At 36.1% G+C, this 19,888-nt stretch overlaps 1 protein-coding gene across 1 annotated transcript in view; it reads left to right on the top strand.

The window, feature by feature from the left end:
• The window catches only part of PRKCI (protein kinase C iota), a 67,913-nt gene that overhangs the window by 14,859 nt on the left and 33,166 nt on the right, over window positions 1-19,888 (top strand). The window contains exons 2-4 of the mRNA XM_034998795.1: window positions 1,847-1,968; window positions 17,042-17,131; window positions 18,799-18,849. Coding sequence (XP_034854686.1) covers window positions 1,847-1,968; window positions 17,042-17,131; window positions 18,799-18,849 — 263 coding nt within the window. The remainder of the gene's footprint in view (window positions 1-1,846; window positions 1,969-17,041; window positions 17,132-18,798; window positions 18,850-19,888) is intronic.

The raw sequence follows: 19,888 nt of genomic DNA on the forward strand, positions 1-19,888 counted from the left end.
GAATGAATGTGAGCGAGGGTGTAAAGAGTATCTTGTGATTGAAAACCGAAGGAGACTTGAGTTCAGAAAAGCAGACAGAGAGCCAGGGCAACATACTATTATGAAAGCCAAGGCAAGAGAGTTCTGAGGCAGGGGCAGAAAGCTATGAGATGCTTAGAATGATTATCAAGAAAAGGCCAATTTTCATGTCCTGCTCTCTATTTACCTTTGACAGCCCCTAAAGACTATAGTTTTTTAACTTTTCTTTTTTTACAGATGACTTAAAATTCTAAATTCCTTATTTCCCACTCTATGTTCTGTGTTCTAGCTACCCATGTCTGTTCACAGTTCCTTCCTTTCTTCAGTGAGTATTTGTCAAGAATCCATTCTGTGCCAGACACTGTGTCTAGGTGCTGTGTTGGCCACTAGGAATATAATGGACAAAACAAAATCCCTACTTTCACCAAACTTACATTCTAGCTGGGGTAGATGGTAGACTATAAACATTGGTTTACCTGTTGAAGTAGTAGAAGAGGTTGGTCGGAGAGGTAGTCAGGGCCTGGTAGACCCTGCTAGGGACTTTGGATTTGACTCTGCATGGGAAAGAAAGGTACCTGAAGAGTTTAAAACAGGAAGGATATGAACTACATTATCTTTGTAAAACCGTTAGAACAGTCTGACACCCAGAGACCACTCTAAGAGTTTGTTAAATTAGAGTCATTCAGTCTATCTGACTTAACGTTTGAAATGATACTGTAGCTGGCTACTGGGCAGAGATTGGATCATAGGGAACCTTCTCCTGGCTCCTTCGAGGAAACCCCAGGCCTCTGCTCTAAACATTTGGGGCGCCTGGGTGGCTCAGTCGTTAAGCGTCTGCCTTCGGCTCAGGTCGTGATCCCAGGGTCCTGGGATCGAGCCCCACATCGGGCTCCCTGCTCGGCGGGAAGCCTGCTTCTCCCTCTCCCACTCCCCCTGCTTGTGTTCCCTCTCTCGCCGTGTCTCTCTCTGTCAAATAAATAAATAAATAATCTTAAAAACAAAAAAAAACATTTTGTTACAATTTTAAGTTTTATAGTGAGTAGCTGCTAGATAGATTTATTTGAATACTGTTGCTTATTTTACAATAAAACAAACATAAATACACATTTATGTCTATTCCTATGTATTTTGGGTATCTACCTTAAAATATTAGTCATATTATAAAACCAATGTGGCAAATGGGAGTTTTTTGGGAAAAGGTGAAAATGAAGGTGTGAGGTCTAAAAATCATGCTGTACAAAGAATGGGTGACAGTCTTATGGGTGGTTAATCTGTGGAAGTGAGGGCTGAGGAAGAGGACATATCAGATCTTTGTCCAGTTATTGAAGAGCCATCTCTTAGACGAAGGATAGACTTCTTAAGGAGGGGAGATCTGGGACCAGCGATTGGAACAGATTTCAGTTAAATATAAGGCAGAAGCTAATCAATAACTGAGCTATTCATCTGTGGAGTTCAGTGCCTTACAAGAGTGCACTTCTGAAAACTAATATTAAAGCAAAGTGGGATGACCATCAGAGCAGTTAGGGTGGGCTTCCTGAAGGAAGAGGGAGATTGAATTAAAGTTCCTCACAAATCCACTATTTTTATTTTTTTACTTTTAAATTTTTTTATTTAAATTCAATTTAGTTAACATTCCACTATTTTTATTTTTAAACATTATTAATACGGCTTTTTTTTTTTTTAACTTTACAGGGATCGTTTACTGGAATCAATGCAATGATATACTCACAAAATATCTGACATTCTTCGGATTGTCAGGCATTTAGTAGTATGGAGAGCATCATTAGTTTCAGTCATCTTCAAACTTAAAACTATTTTTCTTTTTCAGGGATATCATGATAACACATTTTGAACCTTCAATCTCCTTTGAGGGCCTTTGCAGTGAGGTTCGAGATATGTGTTCCTTTGACAACGAACAGCTTTTCACCATGAAATGGATAGATGAGGAAGGTGAGTGATAAAGAGAGGGCTATGTGTGTAAGCATTTGATTTAAGATACTATTTTGTCTTTTTTTTTTTTTAGATTTTATTTATTTATTTTTTGTCATTTATTTTTAAAATATAGTAAAGGTCCTAATTAATTAAATTAGGACTATTAGGTAAATTAGAAATTTGATGCCATTTTAATTTTGCTTCAAGTACTTAAATGAAAAGAATATCAAAGGGTACAATCTTTGTTTTGTCCTTTTTACCCCAAAATAGAGTGAAATTAAGGTGACTTTCTTCCACCATTAACATAAACATCTCATCAAATTGTGTTATATTTTACTTTAATTTTGAAAGTGAATGTTAGAGATTACCTTCAATAATTGGGTAGTATTTTTTGCTGAATATTACTTCAAAGAAAATGTTACAGAATAAAAGTGATTGTGACACCATGATTTCAAAGATGGTGGCGCTGATGCCTTAATGACTTGGACTCAGAAAACATTTATTGACTATCTGTGTGCTGAAGATAGATATTTTCTATCCTCAAACTCATTGTCTCATAGGGAGATGGACATGTAAATAACAAATGTGATAAGTTGAACATAAATGCGTAGGGATCTTGGAATGCAAAAGAAGTAGCATCTACATGTGCCTGAAATATTTGTGACATTTGGACTAAAACAGTAACAAAGAATAAAAGTTTTTGAAGTAGAGGTGAAGGGAAAACCATTTCTGACGAAGAGTAAGACAGAAAAAGGACAGAGTTATGAACAACATGGTGTGTGTGGAAGAGCGGTAATTCACTAAATTAAAGTGTGGTGAGTGGTGTGGTATCAAGACTAGATCCTTGCTCCTGAGTGTGGTCTGCAGAACTTTTAGAAAAGACCCCATCACAGACTCCTGGATCTGAACCTGTATTTTAACAGGAATTACAGGTAAGTCGCATGAATATTAAACTTGGAGAAGCTTAGGGTTGACTCAATCCTGGAAGGCTTTGCAAACCACATTAGACTTTATTTTACATGATAGAATGTCATTGAAGTATAGCTTAAAGATACCCTAAATACGCTAGCTTTGTATTATGGCCCTCTATTAATTGTAATGCGAATGGAATTTCTTTTTAAGGAATGTCATTATAATATGTAACTCAATATTTGGGGCCATTTCTATGTTTCCTGATAAGAAGAGGCCTGGAAAGATATTATCCCAGATCCAAGCTATACGTAAACTCAAAACCCATTTGCACTTTTGAAACACATTTTTTTTTTTTAAAGATTTTATTTATTTATTTGAGAGAGAGAATGAGAGAGAGAGAGAGAGCATGAGAAGCGGGAGGGTCAGAGGGAGAAGCAGACTCTCTGCCGAGCAGGGAGCCCGATGCGGGACTCGATCCCGGGACTCCAGGATCATGACCTGAGCCGAAGGCAGTCGCTTAACCAACTGAGCCACTCAGGCGCCCGAAACACATTTTTTTTTTAAAGTTTTATTTACCTAATCTCTGTGCCCAGTGTGGGACTTGAGCTCATGAACCCGAGATTAAGGGTCACATGGTCCTCCTCCTGAGCCAGTGAGGCGCCCCTTTAAAGACATTTTTAAAAGTTTCCTAAGTAATCCATGTTTGCTATTTGGGAAAAGAAGTAGTACAGGTGTTTTGAAATTTTAAAAGAAGTCTTCCGTTTGCCCTTTCTCTTCTTTCCTTCCTCATCAATCCCAGGCGTAAGAGAGAAAACCACTAGTAACAACTTAGTATGTATCCTTTGAGATATTTTCTCTGTATATACAAATATTTTTGCTTCTGTACATTATTTATAAGTGTACTTTTTTTATACAAAAAGAATTAAATCATACAAACCATTAAATGATATTTTCCTTTTACATTGTGAATTGGATATTTTTTCATTTCAGTGTCAATGAAATTATATCATTACCTTTTTTTTAACGATTTTATTTTTTTTAAGTAATTTCTACACCCAAAGTGGAGCTTGAACTCACAACCCCAAAATCAAGAGTCACATGCTCCACTGACTGAGCCAGCCAGGCGCCCCTACAGCATTACTTTTTATTATTTTTATTTATTTTTATTTTTAAAAATATTTTATTTATTCATTTGAGACACAGAGATAGAGAGAGAGAGAGCATGAGTAGGGGGAGAGACAGAGGGAGAGGGAGAAGCAGGCTCCCCGCTGAGCCAAGAGCGCGATGTGGGGCTCAATCCCAGCACTCTGGGATCATGTCCTGAGCCAAAGGCAGACGCTTAACCATCTGAGCCACCCAGGTGCCCCTACAGCATTACTTTTTTTAAATGCTGTATATTATACCACATCATTGTAGGTATTTCATGATTTATTTATTTAATTCCTTATTGATGGATGTTTGGACTATTTCCATGGGTTTTTTTGGTACTATAAGCGATACATAATGAACATCTTTGTATGTAATTTTGTGCTATTGTATGGGACTTTGTATAGCACATTCATAGACTATGCACATCATAAATTTTGATAGCCAGTGACAGTTTGCTATCAAAAAAAGTTTAAACCAATTTATGGCACAATTACTTTGAATGAGAGCATCCCTTTGCTCTTGCCCTCAGTAGCCTCAGATATTAGGAGTCTTAAAATGTTAAGACTAAAAAATGTTTTGAAGTCTAGTAAGGGAAATACTAACTTGGTATTTTAAATTCTGTATTACTTACGGATAAGACTATCTTTATCTATTCATCCACTTTTGACCACAATGTTAGTTTAAATATTGTTAATTCTAAATGGTGTGGATATCTCACAGTATATCTTCAGCCTGAACATGAGACTATATAATTTAGCACAGTATATACAATATAGTTAGCATCAATAAATTGATTCTTATCATGAACTAATGTTATTCTCATTTTTTTGAAAGTAAACTCTATACCTCGTGGGGCTCGAGCTCACGACGCCAAGATCAAGAGTCTCATACCCCACCAACTGAGCCAGCGAGACACCCCAATGTTACTCTCATTTTAATCCTATCCTGATCATTTCATGCCATTTATTTGCCATTTAGGATTTTTTTCAATTGGTGGTTTTCAAGCTAGTGCACATAGGAATCATAGATAATGCATTTTATTAAATTGATCTAGAGATAATCCATTAAAAATTGTTATAGTATTTGGTGTGCGTGGGTGGCTCAGTTAAGCATTCAGTTCTTGATTTCGGCTCAGGTCATGATCTCGGGGTTGTGAGATCAAGCCCCAGATCGGGCTTAGAGCCTGCTTAAGATTCTCTCTTTCCCTCTCCCTCTCCCCCTCCCTCCATCTCTCTCTCTCTCTCTCCCTCTCTCTAAAAAAAATATAAAATAAAATTTATAGTACTCTTATACTTTGTATTGCCGTTACCTGGGCCAAATTGTTATATTGTTGTCTCTTTCCTGTCATTCAGGTTACTCAAATGTCCTGTCCTCCAAGAAGCCTTTCACTCCTATTCCCTTTATGTCTTACTTTATGGTAGAACGTAAGCCCCATGAGAACAGAGATCTTGTCTTTGCCGTGGAGCTCCAGTGCCTAGAGCAGTTCTCAGTAACAGTAGGCTCAAAACATGTATGAGTTGTAGAAAAGACTGATAGCAAGCCTTTCCTGCAGTTTTATGTTCATTATTGAAGATTTAAGCATTGGGACTTGTGGCTTATTCTATTTTTTCTTAACATTATAGCATATTTTAATTAACAGATTCACATAGTAAATTAAACTAATTCTCTGGTGAAACAGTCTTATCCTTTTATAATGCAATTCAAAGTTCTTTGTCTCTAAATAGCTATTAAGTGTCCTAATTTTCTGGGGAAAACTATAAAACTATAGCCTCATTCAAGGAAAAGGTTAAACTTTCTATTAAAGTCTGCTGATTCCCATGTGATCCTTCTTACCCTGGTTAATTTTGATACTAGTCTCTTCTTAATTTTAGGCATATAGAGCCAGTCGTAATTATTTTTAAGCTCCTTGCAATTATTTTTCAGTTGTAATTTTGTTACCTTTATTTTTAGCCAGGTGGGCATTGGGGCATGCTTATCTAGAGAAAAAAATTCTCTCTAGAATCAGTGGAACAGAGGACTATGATTTCTCTGGTTTATGAGCAACACTGTGTAGAAGCTAAGCTTTTAATTGTGGGATTTTTTTATTTTAGAGCAAATAGTGATCATAAACTTCATTTCTTTAAATAGATCTATGACAGTCGTTCTTTTTCCTTGTGTTCAAAACCAGTTTTACTGATTTGTTTTGATGTGCCTGTGGAAAAACTGGTTTGCTTAATCTAAACATTTTAGAGTGAATAGTAATTTTGTAACAATTATACCTCCCTTTTCAGGTGAGAAGAGAGTATGGGACAGAGAAGGATAAATGACTTTTTAGTTCATCATATTTTAATTGTGACTGTTTTTCCATAAGAATATGCCTTTTTATATTCACAGTCTAATATTAAGTATTTTCTAAATTTCTAATTCTGTCAATTTCTAATTTATTCAGAGTCTGATTACCAGGTTTATATTTAACTGCTTGTATTCTGTCACTTCTCTTTTTTTTTTAGATTTTATTTATTTGTTTGATGGAGAGAGAGAGAGCACAAGCAGGGGGAGCAACAGGCAGAGGGAGAATCAGGCTCCCTGAGGAGCAGGGAGCCCAATGCGGGGCTCGATCCCAGAACTCTGGGATCATGACCTGAGTTGCAGTTGCTTAACCCAACTGAGCCACCCAGGCACCCAGTCACTTCTCTTTTATTAGAAACTAGCCTTTTGATATTTTATTTCTTAGTTAAGTTTTCATTAAGAGTGGTGCTTGCTTTTTAACAAAAATATTGATTTGTTTGAAGGAAAAAGTAACTCTGAGGATCCTCAGATCCCCCCAAATAACTCCTATAAACAAATTGATGATGTCTATTTTGGTGAATATACAACTAGAAGGGATAGGGTAACAATTTTTTTCTTTCTTATAAATAGCCAGGTATCATACAAGCTGTTATTTAACCCACCTTTTCACTTAACATCTTGTGGATTATCTTTCCATATCAGTGTATGTAGATTTATATAACATGGTTTATATAATGTTTATATAACATGGTTATACCATAATTTATTTAACCAATCCCCCTTTGATGGATATTTGGATTATTTGTAGCATATAAAAATATTAATGCAGAGAATATCTTTGTGCATATGTTTTTTGGGACACCTGCGCTGTATTATTTATAGGGTAAATTCCCTGAAATGGAATGTGTCCTTGATAATAGGTGGTACCAAATTGACCTCCAAAAATATTGTACCTTTTGTTATACTTCTCACCAATAACATATGTAAATTATTATTTCATTTACACCCTGTAAGAGACTACGTGAGAGAAAAAGTAGGTGATTTGCAGAGAGTGGGAAAGGATTTTATTCGGATGTAGTTCTTTAATTCATTTCCTTTTGGCTTCAGTAGGTGAGATTCATGGAAATTTGAAATGCATGTAAGCATTCTTTGATGTAAAGAGTATGTGTGGAGTGTTTCTGAATTCCACAAGGTTAAACTTCTTCCTGTTTGCCTTATTAAATCTGATGTGTTCACAGGGGGGATAATTGAGTGTCAAGATGTAACAAAACCACACTTAGGATGGTAAGAAACATACTTCTCTTATGTGATATTTTCCAAACATCTTTAGTCTGATGTACTTTTAGCTGGTGTGTAAGGAACAATCATTCTTCATACTTTTTCTTTATCACCTAACACTGTTTACTGACAGTGTCAGAAGAAACAGTGAGGAGAAAATTTTTTGACTGAATTCAGTGTGACTTCACTTACTTAGATAGCAGTATTACGGATCAAAACTGGGAAATTAAAAAATGAAAATTGATATCAATAAGAAAAAAATCTACTCATTGAACAGATCTTGTTTTGTAACTGGTATTTTCCTTTTAGAGAACTTTTTTTAACATATCCTGTAGTAGAGGTTGGTGTTTGATTAATTCTTTCCTCTTTTTCATATCTTTATTTCATCTTTTTTTTTTTTAAAGAAAAAACAGCTTTATTGGGGTTCCTAGGTGGCTCAGTTGGTTAAACATCTGACTCTTAATATCAGCTCAGGTCCTGATCTCAGGGTTATGAGTTCAAGCCCTTCTGTTCGGCTCCACACTAGGTATGGAGCCTACTTAACAAAAAACAAAAAACAAGAGGCACACCTGGGTGGCTTAGTCGGTTAAGCATCTGCTTTTGGCTCAGGTCATGATCCTGGAGTCCCGGGATCAAGCCCCACGTCGAGCTCCCTGCTCAGCGGGGAGTCTGCTTGTCCCTCTCCCTCTGCTGCTTCCCCTGCTTGTGCTCTTTCTCTTTCTCAAATAAATAAAATCTTAAAAAAAAAATTAAAAAACAGCTTTATTGAGGTATAATTGACATACGATATACTGTACATATTAAAAGTGTACAATTTGATGAGTTTCGACACCCAGGAAACCATCATCACAAGCAAGATAGAGACCATATCCATTACCCCCAAGTGTTTCAGTGTGCTTTGCAATTCCTCACTCCTACCCCTCCATGCCAAGTAACTAGTGATTTGTTTTCTGTCACTATAGATTAGTTTACATTTTCTAGAGTTTTGTAGGTGTGGAATCATACAGTATGTATTCTTTTTTGAGGGGCGGGCTAGTCTGGTTTCTTTCACTGGGCAAAATTATTGATGTGTGTGTTGTGTTTATCAGTAGTTCGTTTCTTTTTATTACTGAGTGGTATTCCATTATGCAGATATACCACAATTTTTTAGCTGTTCCTCTGTTGATGGACATTGAGGTTGTTTCCAGTTTGGGGCTATCACAAATAAAAGCTCTGTGGCAATCACGTATAAGTCTTTGTATAGATATATATTTTCTTTTCTCATGGGCAAATATTTAGAAGTGGAATGGCTGGATCATCTGGTCGGTATAGATCCTTTTTTATTTATTTATTTTTCTTTAAGATTTTATTTACTTATTTGACAGAGAGAGAGATCACAAGTAGGCAGAGTGGCAGGCAGAGGGAGAGGGAGAAGCAGGCTCTGCACTGAGCAGGGAGCCTGATGCGGGAATCGATCCCAGGACCCCGGGATCATGACCTGAGCCGAAGGCAATCGCTTAACCAACTGAGCCTCCCAGGCGCCCGGTCACCTTTGTTTTTGAAAGATAATTTTGCTGGGCAAATAATTCTAGGTTGGCATTTTTTTTTTTTTTTTGCATTCTATATACTGTCTTCTAACTTGCATTGTCTCTGATGCAAATCTGTAGGCAGTGACCTTAGTTCTCTATGTAATGTGTCTCTTTGGCTGCTTTTAAGATTTTTCTCTTTATTGTTAGAAAAATTTTGGCCATTATCTCTTCAAATTTTTTTTTTTGGTCACCATACCCCTCCTTTAGGGACTCAATTACATGTATATTAGGCTTCTTGAGGAGTCCTAAAGCTCACTAATGCTCTGTTCATTTTTTTCCCAATCTTTTCTCTGCATTTCATTTTGGATGGTTTTATTGCTGTCTATTTAAGTTCACCAGTCTTTTCTTCTGCCATTAATCCCATCTAGTATAGTTCAATTTGGGCCTTTTAAAGTATCTTCCATCTTTACTTGACATGCTCAATACCTACAGCTTCTTGAGCATATTGGATATAATTATAATAACTTTTAATATCCATTTCTACAAATTCTTTCATCTTTCAGTTCAGGGTCAGTTTCAATTGATTGATGTTTCTCCTGGTGTGGGTCATATTTTCCTGCTTCTTCACATGCTGGGTATATTTTATTGGATCCTGGACATTGTGACTTTGGCGTTATTGGGTGTTGGATATATTTGTATTTTTCTAAATATTTCTGAGTTTTGTTCAGGGATTCATTTAAGTTACTTAGAAACAGTTGATCCTTTGTTGCTTATTTCCAGTATCTTGAATCATTTTTTTCACTTGTTTTGTAAAGTTTTTTTGTGTGTTTTAGGTGGAGGGTTAAATCAAGTTCCTATTACCTCATCATCTCCAGAAGTGGAAGTTGAGGATGGGCAACTTGATAGAATAGCATATGCTTCTGTAACCGCTGATTTCCGCCTCCTAGAAAAAAGGAAGCGAGAAGCCAAAATCCACTACTATTGTGCCTGGGCCTAATATTGAAAGGATGGCCACTTAAACACTATAGCGTTCTTGGACAATTTTTGCAAATCTATATTTTAAGCAATGCAACCCTTCAGAGTGGGGAGTGCGGGAACTTTCACAAGTGGTATGTAGTGTTCTGAACCCAGTTTCCAGAGGTGGGTCCAGTGGGAACAGGCTAAGTCTGTAAATCTGTGGCAGACTCAGACATCAGGGAGAGGAGTGTGGTGATGCTATCTCAGACAAATGTTAAAGGTTGCCAATTTTGGTTGTATGCCGTGTTGATTCTTTCAAGTGTGGGGTACTGAATTGAGTCATATGCTAAAATACCCAATATAACTAGTGTCATATATGTGTTTTAAGTTCCGCATCTTGTCAGGTTATCGCATAAATAACTGAATCTTGCATACTTATCAAATACTTGAGGTCCAGTGCCCAAATTTGGCTCTTTCTTTTTATAGCTGGAAGAAAATATAGATGCACTGAAAAAAAGACATGATCTGCTGGTTATAATACACAGATTTTATTATCTTGAAATGCATTGACCTGAGCATATCTCACTCTGGCTGTATGCCTTTCAGGATGTGAATTTGGACTTTAGTAATAGAGTGGGCCTTGAGAAATAGCTTTTCCTCCTATCTTTGTTTCATGACTCTTCATGGAATGTTTTACTTCTGAGTTACGTGTCCTGCTTTATCAGGCATTAAACAGTTGGCCCAGAAAGGTAATACTTGAACCACAGACATTCAGTCCAATAAAAACAAGATAGATTTGAGTATAGGTAATGTCAGTAATTAACTCCCATTTTCACACTTCTTTGTGATTATTCAAAAGTATCAATCTCTAGGTAAATACTGAATACAGGTACTTTCTTCACCTGGTCTAGGTTTCAACCAACAGCAAACAGGTACTAGTCTGGCAAAAAGACAATGTCTAGCAGAAGGGAAAGATTGATTTTTTAAAATATAGTTATAATGATACTTTTAACAATAGTTAATTCCATTCATGGCATTTAGTCAAAGCACAATAATAAAAGCCACATGTTTAATGGACCAAGCATACTATGAGTCACTTTCAGTATACGATCTTTAGTTTTCCTATCATCCTCACAATATAGATAATAGGCATGCAGAGAGCGATAAATAGATATGTATACACACACACACACACACACATGCATATATATACATATGAATGACATATTACACACGTTCATATGTGAAAATTTCATTATTTTTTATGTTGCTTTTTTATTTTTGGCTTATACGTAAATCAACTTCTGTAGAAACAAAAGTTTTTTTAACCTATGTAAAAAATGGTATGTAATTATATTGACTTTCACTTTCATAAATGTGGCAAAATGGGAGAAATTTGGGTAACTGAGAAAGTGAGTCTCTGAATGAATTACTTTATTTCTTTGATGCAAACTAAAACTTTGCTTTTGGACTAGAATGTTACTTTGCTATCAGACTCACTTTTATAAAAATGCTGCAGTAAACATTTTTTCTAAAACATCTTCATTGAGATATAATTTATTATTTAAAGGGGTTTTTAGTATATTCACAGAGTTGCACAACCATCACCACAATCAATTTTAAAACATTTCATCACTCAAAAAATAAGTCCCGTGCTCATTAGCATTCACTACCTATTTCCCCCTAAGCTCTTTACCCCCCACAGCCCTTAGACCTAGGTAACCACTAATCTACTTTGTGTTTCTATAGATTTGCCTAATCTAGATGTGTCATATTGGTACTTGTTCAATTGATGGACATTTGGGTTATTTCCATTTTTTGCCGGTTATGAGTAATATCACTATGAACATTTAGTTACAACTTTTTGTGTGGCCATATGTTTTCATTTCTCTTGGGTATATGCCTAGGTGTAGAATTGCTGGGTCATATGGTAACTATGTTTAATCTTCTGAGGAACTACTGAACTGTTTGCCAAAGTGGCTGCACCATTTTACATTCCCACCAGCAGTATATGAGGAGGATTGGTTCCAGTTTCTTTACATCCTCACCAATACTTGTTATTATCAGTGTATTGAGTGTTGATCCAAAAATGGTGTATCTGTGTAACCTGACTGAATCATTTTGACTCACTATTTTTCATGTAGCATTTTAAAGATATCAATAACACTAAGTTATAAAGTGGGTATATGAGAGAACCAGTCTTTCTTTTATGTAGATTATACTCAGAAAGTATATCAGAAGAAAAGATTTCATCCATAGTAACAACAAAAATTTTTTTTTAAATCTAGAAATAAACTTTAAAGAAATGTGAAGAGGGATGTCTGGGTGGCTCAGTCAGTTAAGCATCTGCTTTCTGCTTGGGTCGTGATCCCAGGGTGCTGGGATCGAGTCCTGCATCGGGTTTCTTGCTTGGAGAGGAGCCTGCTTCTCCCTCTGCCTGCTGTTCCCTCTGCTTGTGCTCTTTCTCTCTCTGGCAAATAAATAAATGAATAAAATCTTTAAAAAAAATAAAAATGTGAAGAAACCATGTAAAGAAACTGAAACAAAAACAACTGGATGCCATAAGCAAAACTTAAAATGAATGGGGTTAGGAAGAAGCATCGTGTAAAATGAGAGCTCCCTACAGATCAATCTATAAAGAGCATGATACTTCCAAAAAATTCTAATGGGAATTTTAAAAAACTGGAAAAATAAACAGGAAAATTCTGAAAAAGGAAATGTAAAAAGGGAAGAATTTTCCTAATTTTGTGTGTTAGAAAACACCATAATCACAGATATAAGAATAGTAACAACTGACAGAAAATATTTGTAACATTTACAAAGGATTGCTATCTCTAATACAAAATAATTAGGTCAAAAAAATAGATGAAAAATCTACTTAAACAAGTGTAGATAGCTAATTCATAAATGACCCAAAAAAGCTCAAAAATTACTAATTTAAAAAACCAAAGATTTAAAAATAAGACATTTTCACCTATCAGATTAGAAGAGATTTAAAATTTAGTAATTATAGGGAGTTAGGAAAGATATGCTGTTGATTGTGTATATGATAACCTTTTGGAGTTCCTGTCATTCTAAATTTTGGAATAATTGTCAAAATTTTAAATGGGGGCACTTTATTTTATTTTTTTAAAGGTTTATTTTAGAGAGAGAAAGAGCACGAGCAGGGAGAGGGACAGAGAGGGAGGGAGAAGGATAGGGAGATAATCCCAAGCACACTCTCTGCTGGGAACGGAGCCTGTTGCATGGCTCGATCTCACAACCCCGAGATCATGACTTGAGCCGAAATCAAGAGTTGGAAACTTAACCGACTAAGCTGCCCAGGCACCCCAAATGGGCACACTTTAAACCAATCGATCCTACTTTTAGGAAATCATCATGAGAAGTTATTCAAACACACAAATACTTCAAGAATATTTGCTATATTATTCACTAATAAAAAGGATTGAAGTACTGATACATTGTACAACGTGGATGAACCTTGAAAACATGTTCAGGGAAAAAAGACAGACATGAAAGACCACATTCTGTATGATTCCATTTATATGAAATGTCCAGAAAAGGCAAATCTAGGTACTGAAAATAGATTAGTGGTTGCCTAGATCTGGCAGTAGGAGGAGAGTTTGGGGGGAAATGGAGAGTGACCGCTATGGGCAAGGGGCTTTTTTGAGGAGGAGATAATGAAAATGTTCTAAAATTAATTATATTGATAGTTGACAGCTCTGTGAACATACTGACAACCACTGGACACTTCAAATGGGTAAATTGAATGCTATGTGAATTATATCTCAATAAAGATATTATTAAAAATTAGGTTATCCTTAAGCTTTTCATAAAATGTGAAATATTACCTCCTGAGGTAAGGCTGTTCAGAATAGGTGGCATTTGTCCTGGGTCTTGTAAAGATTCACAGAATTTCACGATTTGACTTAAAAGTTGGTGGTAAGTTGTTGGTTCCATAACAACTCACCTCAAAGTGTAGTAGCTTTAAAAAACCCCCACCACTTTATTTTATAATCTCTCACACTTCTGTGAGTTGACTGGCTCTGCTGGTCTCACAAGAGGTCTCTCATGCAGTGGCAACCAGAGGACAGCTGGGTCTGGAGTCATGCACGCTCACCAGGGACGCTGGCCTGGTTGGTTCTCTCTCCCTCTCTGTGTAGTCTCATCACAAGGAGGAGGTATCTCATTGATTTTCATTTTCTTAATGATTGGTGATGTTGAACATCTTTGTGTGTGCTCATTGGCCATTTGTATATCTTCTTTGGACTAATGTTCATTTTTTTTCTTGCCTGTGCTTTTGGTGTCAAATCCAAGAAATCATTGCCAAACCCAATGTCATGAAGCTTTCTCCCTATGTTTTCTTCCAAGGATTTTATAGTTTTAGCTCTTAAATTTAAGTCTTTCATCCATTTTGAGTTAATTTTTGTGTATGGTATAAGATAAAAGTTCAACTTTATTCTTTTGCATATGGTTATGTTTGGATATTTTATAGTGAATTTTTGTTAGTCTTTATAGGTTTATAATGGTATTGTGATTATAGGAAGGAATTTTATTTTATTTTTTTATTTTTTTAAAGATTTTATTTATTTATTTATTTGACAGAGAGAAACAGCTAGAGAGGGAACACAAGCAGGGGGAGTGGCAGAGGGAGAAGCAGGCTTCCCGTGGGGCAGGGAGCCCTTGGAGCAGGGAGCCCGATGCGGGGCTTGATCCCAGGACCCTGGGCAGACGCTTAATGATTGAGCCACCCAGGCGCCCCTATAGAAAGGAATTTTAATCTAGAGTTACAGATTTTTGTTCAGAATGATAAGGTAGAAGGGAATAAGTGAGTGGATATGTAGGGGGAATCCAGATTTGGTAATATGTTTGAAAATTTCCCAAATGAGGGACACTTGGGTGGCTCAGTTGGTTAAGTGCCTGACTCTTGATATCAGCTCAGATTTTGATCTCAGGGTCATGAGTTCAAGTCCTGCACTGGGCTCCAGGCTGGGAGTGGAGCCTACTTTAAAAAAAAAAAAGAAAAAGAAAATTTCCAAAATGAAAAGTTAAAAAGGAGAGTTAGTAAACCAGGAGAATGGTGTTTAGAAACCTAGGTGCATGTTGGTGGAGGGATGGGGTAACTGGGTGATGGACATTAAGGAGGGCATGTGATGTAATGAGCACTGGGTGTTACATGCAACTGATGAATTACTGAACTCTACATCTGAAACTAATGATACACTATATGTTAACTAATTGAATTTAAATAAAATAAGTTTTAAAAAAAGAAACCTAGATGCAGAGTTTCTATAGTCAGTGGGCAACTTTGTTAGATGCTATAGAGAGGTCCATTAGAGTAAAGACAGAAAAGGTCCTGTTGATTTTAGCGGCTCTTTTCATGACCTTGGATATAGTAGTTTTAGTAGAGTGTGTGGACTAAAACCGGTTAGCGGAATTTTGAGAGGATAGGAACATGGAGAAAGCAGGGTGGGGTCACTCTTGATATATATATATATATATATTTTAAAGATTTTATTTATTTATTTGAGAGAGAGAGCACATGAGAGGGGTTAGGGTCAGAGGGAGAAGCAGACTCCTTGCCGAGCAGGGAGCCCGATGTGGGACTCGATCCAGGGACTCCAGGATCATGACCTGAGCCGAAGGCAGTCGCTTAACCAACTGAGCCACCCAGGCGCCCGGGTTGCTCTTGATATTAAGAAAAGTTATTTCTAATAAGTCTAAAAGATTATAAACCTCTGACTAAACTCACGAAAGAAAAGTATGAGGTCAAAAACCGAAGGCCCTTCTTCCCCTTCTTCTCACCCACCCCCTCCAGTTTCAGTCTTCAGTTTGCTCTTGAGACATGTGGCTACTGAATGAATGGCATGGCAGCCTGAGTGTGAGGGAGATTATTGAGAGGGAGACTCAGACATGCCTTTGCCTGAGAAGAGCTAGTGGAAGGAAAGAAAAAATGAAAACGGAACTGAAGGGGACTAATGGGATAAGGCCCAGAGAAGATAAAAGGAAGAGATTCAATAAGGGAATCTCCAAGTTGGAGAAAGGTATAGAAGCACTCATTTCTCTGGGACTGCAGGAAAGGAGATGGCTTCATTTTTCTCTCTTGAGTAATAGACATAGTTCTCTGCTGAGAGTGATTGAGGTTTGGATAAGGTTGGTGGCATCTTGTGTGTGGTCACATTTGGTGTAACCACAGGAATGTGCAAAAGCATTGCAGTGTGGAGGACCCAGCTCAGGCCCCAACTGTGATCAAAATGACTTTTTCATTGAGGAATGCCATCATCTGGGGAGATGTGCCATCTCATTGTTTACCAGGGATGACTCAGTTCTTTGGCTGGTTGACTAGGGAGGTGTTTCTCCCTTGGCCTTTTTGTGGGTAAGTTTACTAAAACTATGCATTCACATTTAAAAGCAGCTCAAGCAGGACTGCTCTTTAGTCCAAAGTACTTTAGTAGCTGTGCTTCCTTTCTGTGAGCCTCTTGGGTGAAGAAAGGCTCTCAGGTGAAGGAAAAAATGGACAGAATGATTACATGGAGGCCTCTAACCAACCATATTATGGCAGTGAAACCACTTTCACTTCCTCCTTTGAAGAGGTAGGTAACAGAAAGCTTGTCCCTGGCCATTAGTCATATTGTAGTAACAGTCCAGATGTGGTCAGGGTAGATTCCGTTTGCTATATTTTGAATATACATGTTATTGAGAATTAAATGGTTTTTATATGTATCAAATTTGGTATCGATGAGGCTCATGTAATATTTTGTAGTGATAGTTACACTATCACTGTATATGTTAGGGAAGTTATGTTACCTACTTTAGAAAATAGAATTGTCTAAATAAGTATCTAAAATTTGTCCTTGTCAGATACTTCTCTATGTATATATATATATTTGTTTTTCTCAAGATTTTATATAATGGAAATTGTTATTGCTCAAGATTTTATGCAATGAAAATTGTTTATTAAACATTACATTTTAGAGGATTTAAAAAGTGAGGTTTGCTTTATTTTTTATATTTTTTAGGAGACCCGTGTACAGTATCATCTCAGTTGGAGTTAGAAGAAGCCTTTAGGCTTTATGAGCTAAACAAGGATTCTGAACTCTTGATTCATGGTAAAGGAGTAGTCATTTCTTACTCTTCTAGAGCTATAATTTTTTTTAAATAACGCTATATTCTTGACCATTTTAAAACATAATTCTGATGTCTTTTTCTTAATCTCTATCCCTCACTGCTATGTAATTGTTCGTATTTAGTAGCTTCTCAAATGCTAGAGAAAATAAAATCAATTGTCTTATAATATTGGGGAATTTGTTATTTGGGTATGCCTTCATGGATATTAAGCTGCTCATCTCTCAAGTGTTTCACAGCAAAGTTTAGGAGAGAATTTAAAATTGAGTGCCTAGTAGAATTTTAAGTCATTCCCTTGCAGTTTGGTAATGTATGCAAATAATAATCTCCAAAGAGAAGGTATCTGAAATGTCCTTTCTTTTATTTGAGGGTTAACAGTGAAACTACTTACATAGTTATAGAGATCAGTGTGTTAAACATCTGCGGACCCACAAGCTGGATAGTGGTATAGAAGAGACAAAACTCAGCCATCATGTAATGGTGCATTGTAGACCTGGGTATAAAATCTAGGTATTCTGCTTCCAAGTCAATGTTCTTTTCATTCTACTATGCTACCCCTCAAATTTTTTATGTCATGTAAAACCCACTTATATATTGCATTTCATTGGCAATATTTCATGTAACATTTTTAGGAGACCAGACGTACAGAACTCTTTAAAACTTGAACAAATATAAATCTCCCATAAGTATAATGAGTCAGCTCCTTGTTATGATTCCTATGTACTTTTCTTTATAGTGTGTTTTTTAAAAATCAGTAGCTTAATATTTTTCTACCTTCAGAGTTTGACATAGTGACTCCTAAGGGATCCATAATCTAACTTATTGAGGTCCTAGCAGAACTTCAGAAGTCATCCATTTTTGGAGTCATCTCTTTCTAGAATAAAACTACAGTGAATGTTTAAAGAAGTGAATTTATCAATAGTATTAACAGTTTGTTTTAAGTTTTTATTATTTTTATACCATATCACAGAACTGTTTTTAGAAGTTAGCTTATATTTCAACTTTTAAGAATATATTGGGACCTGAGCTTCTCCTCATACATCGTGTTTTGTGTTTTTTTTAAGCCATGTCCTTTTGTACATCATAGACTACAAATAGTTGGCTAGTTCATAAATACACTATGTCTTTATATTCTCTTTATAAAAATGGTCTGAATTAGCCTATTTATAAATTTATAGTTCCTAAGATAAAACTTACATTTTTTGGATTTGAGTACTCTTAGTGGTGTAAATTTTTTCCTAAATTCAGTATACATCATTTAAGAACTGTAATGGTTTATGTTCATATTTGTATATATTTTTGTAATTCAGTTTTAATTTTTCATTGTAGCAAATTTGACAGTACAACAAAGATTTAGGGAAATAGTAGTTAATGATTTCTCTAAGGACAAAAAAAAATCAATTGGTAACATAACAGGGACTAGCATGAATAATTTGAGCTTCTAGTGTGCTTGATTTTGGCTGTTCACTTTTCATGAAAACTTCTTTCATATAGCCTTGATAAATGAATCCCTTGAAAAAATATTACTGACCACATGCTAAGAGAGAGTCAGGTTGAAATTTGGGTCAGTTTTTTTGATATTAGAAATTAAAATTCTTTGTAATTTGTATGTTTTTAATTTGCTATATTAATTTAATTTAATTTCTTTCAGTCTTCCCTTGTGTACCAGAACGTCCTGGAATGCCCTGTCCAGGAGAAGACAGTGAGTGTGTATACACTTCACATCTTTGAGTGTAGAGTTACTTACGGCACAATGGCACAAGTGAAAGGAAACCAGAAATAGAACTTTTAGTCTATTTGATTTCTTTTGCATTCTTTAGTCTAATTTAGACTATCTTAGCAACTGCCTAAATTCTCTGCTTTTGCCAGATGAAAATCAGGCAGTTCTTAGTTACAAGTTACTGACGTAAGGGTCTGTTGTGCATTTGAAAGGAAAATTAAGTGAATTTTAAGTCATGTTCCTTTCTGGTTTTTAATTTTGGAAATTTTCAAACCTATGGAGAAGTTGAAACAACATTGAAAACAAAGACACAAAGATATCCTTTGCCTTCATTGACCAATTATCAACATTTTCTGTGTTTGCTTTATCTCTGCATCTGTATGTGTTCACACATAGGCATACATGTATATACGTAAGAAACATGCTTGTTTTATTTTTATTTTTTTAGTGTACCATTTGAAAGTAACATGATGCTTCCTCTCTAAAGACTTGAGCATGTGTAGTTAGAAATTGTTAGGGATTTTCTTTTGAATGTCTAGGCTGATAGTTATCATTAGTGAGAAGAACTAAAAGAGTCAACTCTCTGGTCTGATGGAACTTAAATACGTAAACTTACTTATGATCATAAGTTACTGCTTTTGATATTCAGTATAACTTATTAGTTGTGGATATTACTCATTTTCATTTCTGGTTTCTGCACATGGCCATGACTTTAGAAAGAATAGTGGTGTTTTCCCTTGAGTTAAGTAAAGTAGTTCTAAACTTTTAGTTCTGTGACTCTTTTGTTGTTGTTTTTTAAGATTTTATTTATTTATTTGAGAGAGAGAAAAAGAGAGAGCGCACAAGCAGGGGGAGCGGTAGGCAGAGGGAGAAGCAGGCTCCCTGCTGAGCAGGAAGCCTAATGTGGGACCCAGTCCCAGGATCCTGGGATCATGACCTGAGTCGAAGGTAGACACTTAACCGACTGAGCCACCCAGGCACCCCAGTTCTGTGACTCTTCCTGCAACTTGGTGAAAAGGAA

Source organism: Mirounga leonina, unplaced genomic scaffold (genome assembly GCF_011800145.1).
Source record: "Mirounga leonina isolate KUSES-001 unplaced genomic scaffold, KU_Mleo_1.0 Mir_115, whole genome shotgun sequence".
Classification (NCBI taxonomy): domain Eukaryota; kingdom Metazoa; phylum Chordata; class Mammalia; order Carnivora; family Phocidae; genus Mirounga; species Mirounga leonina.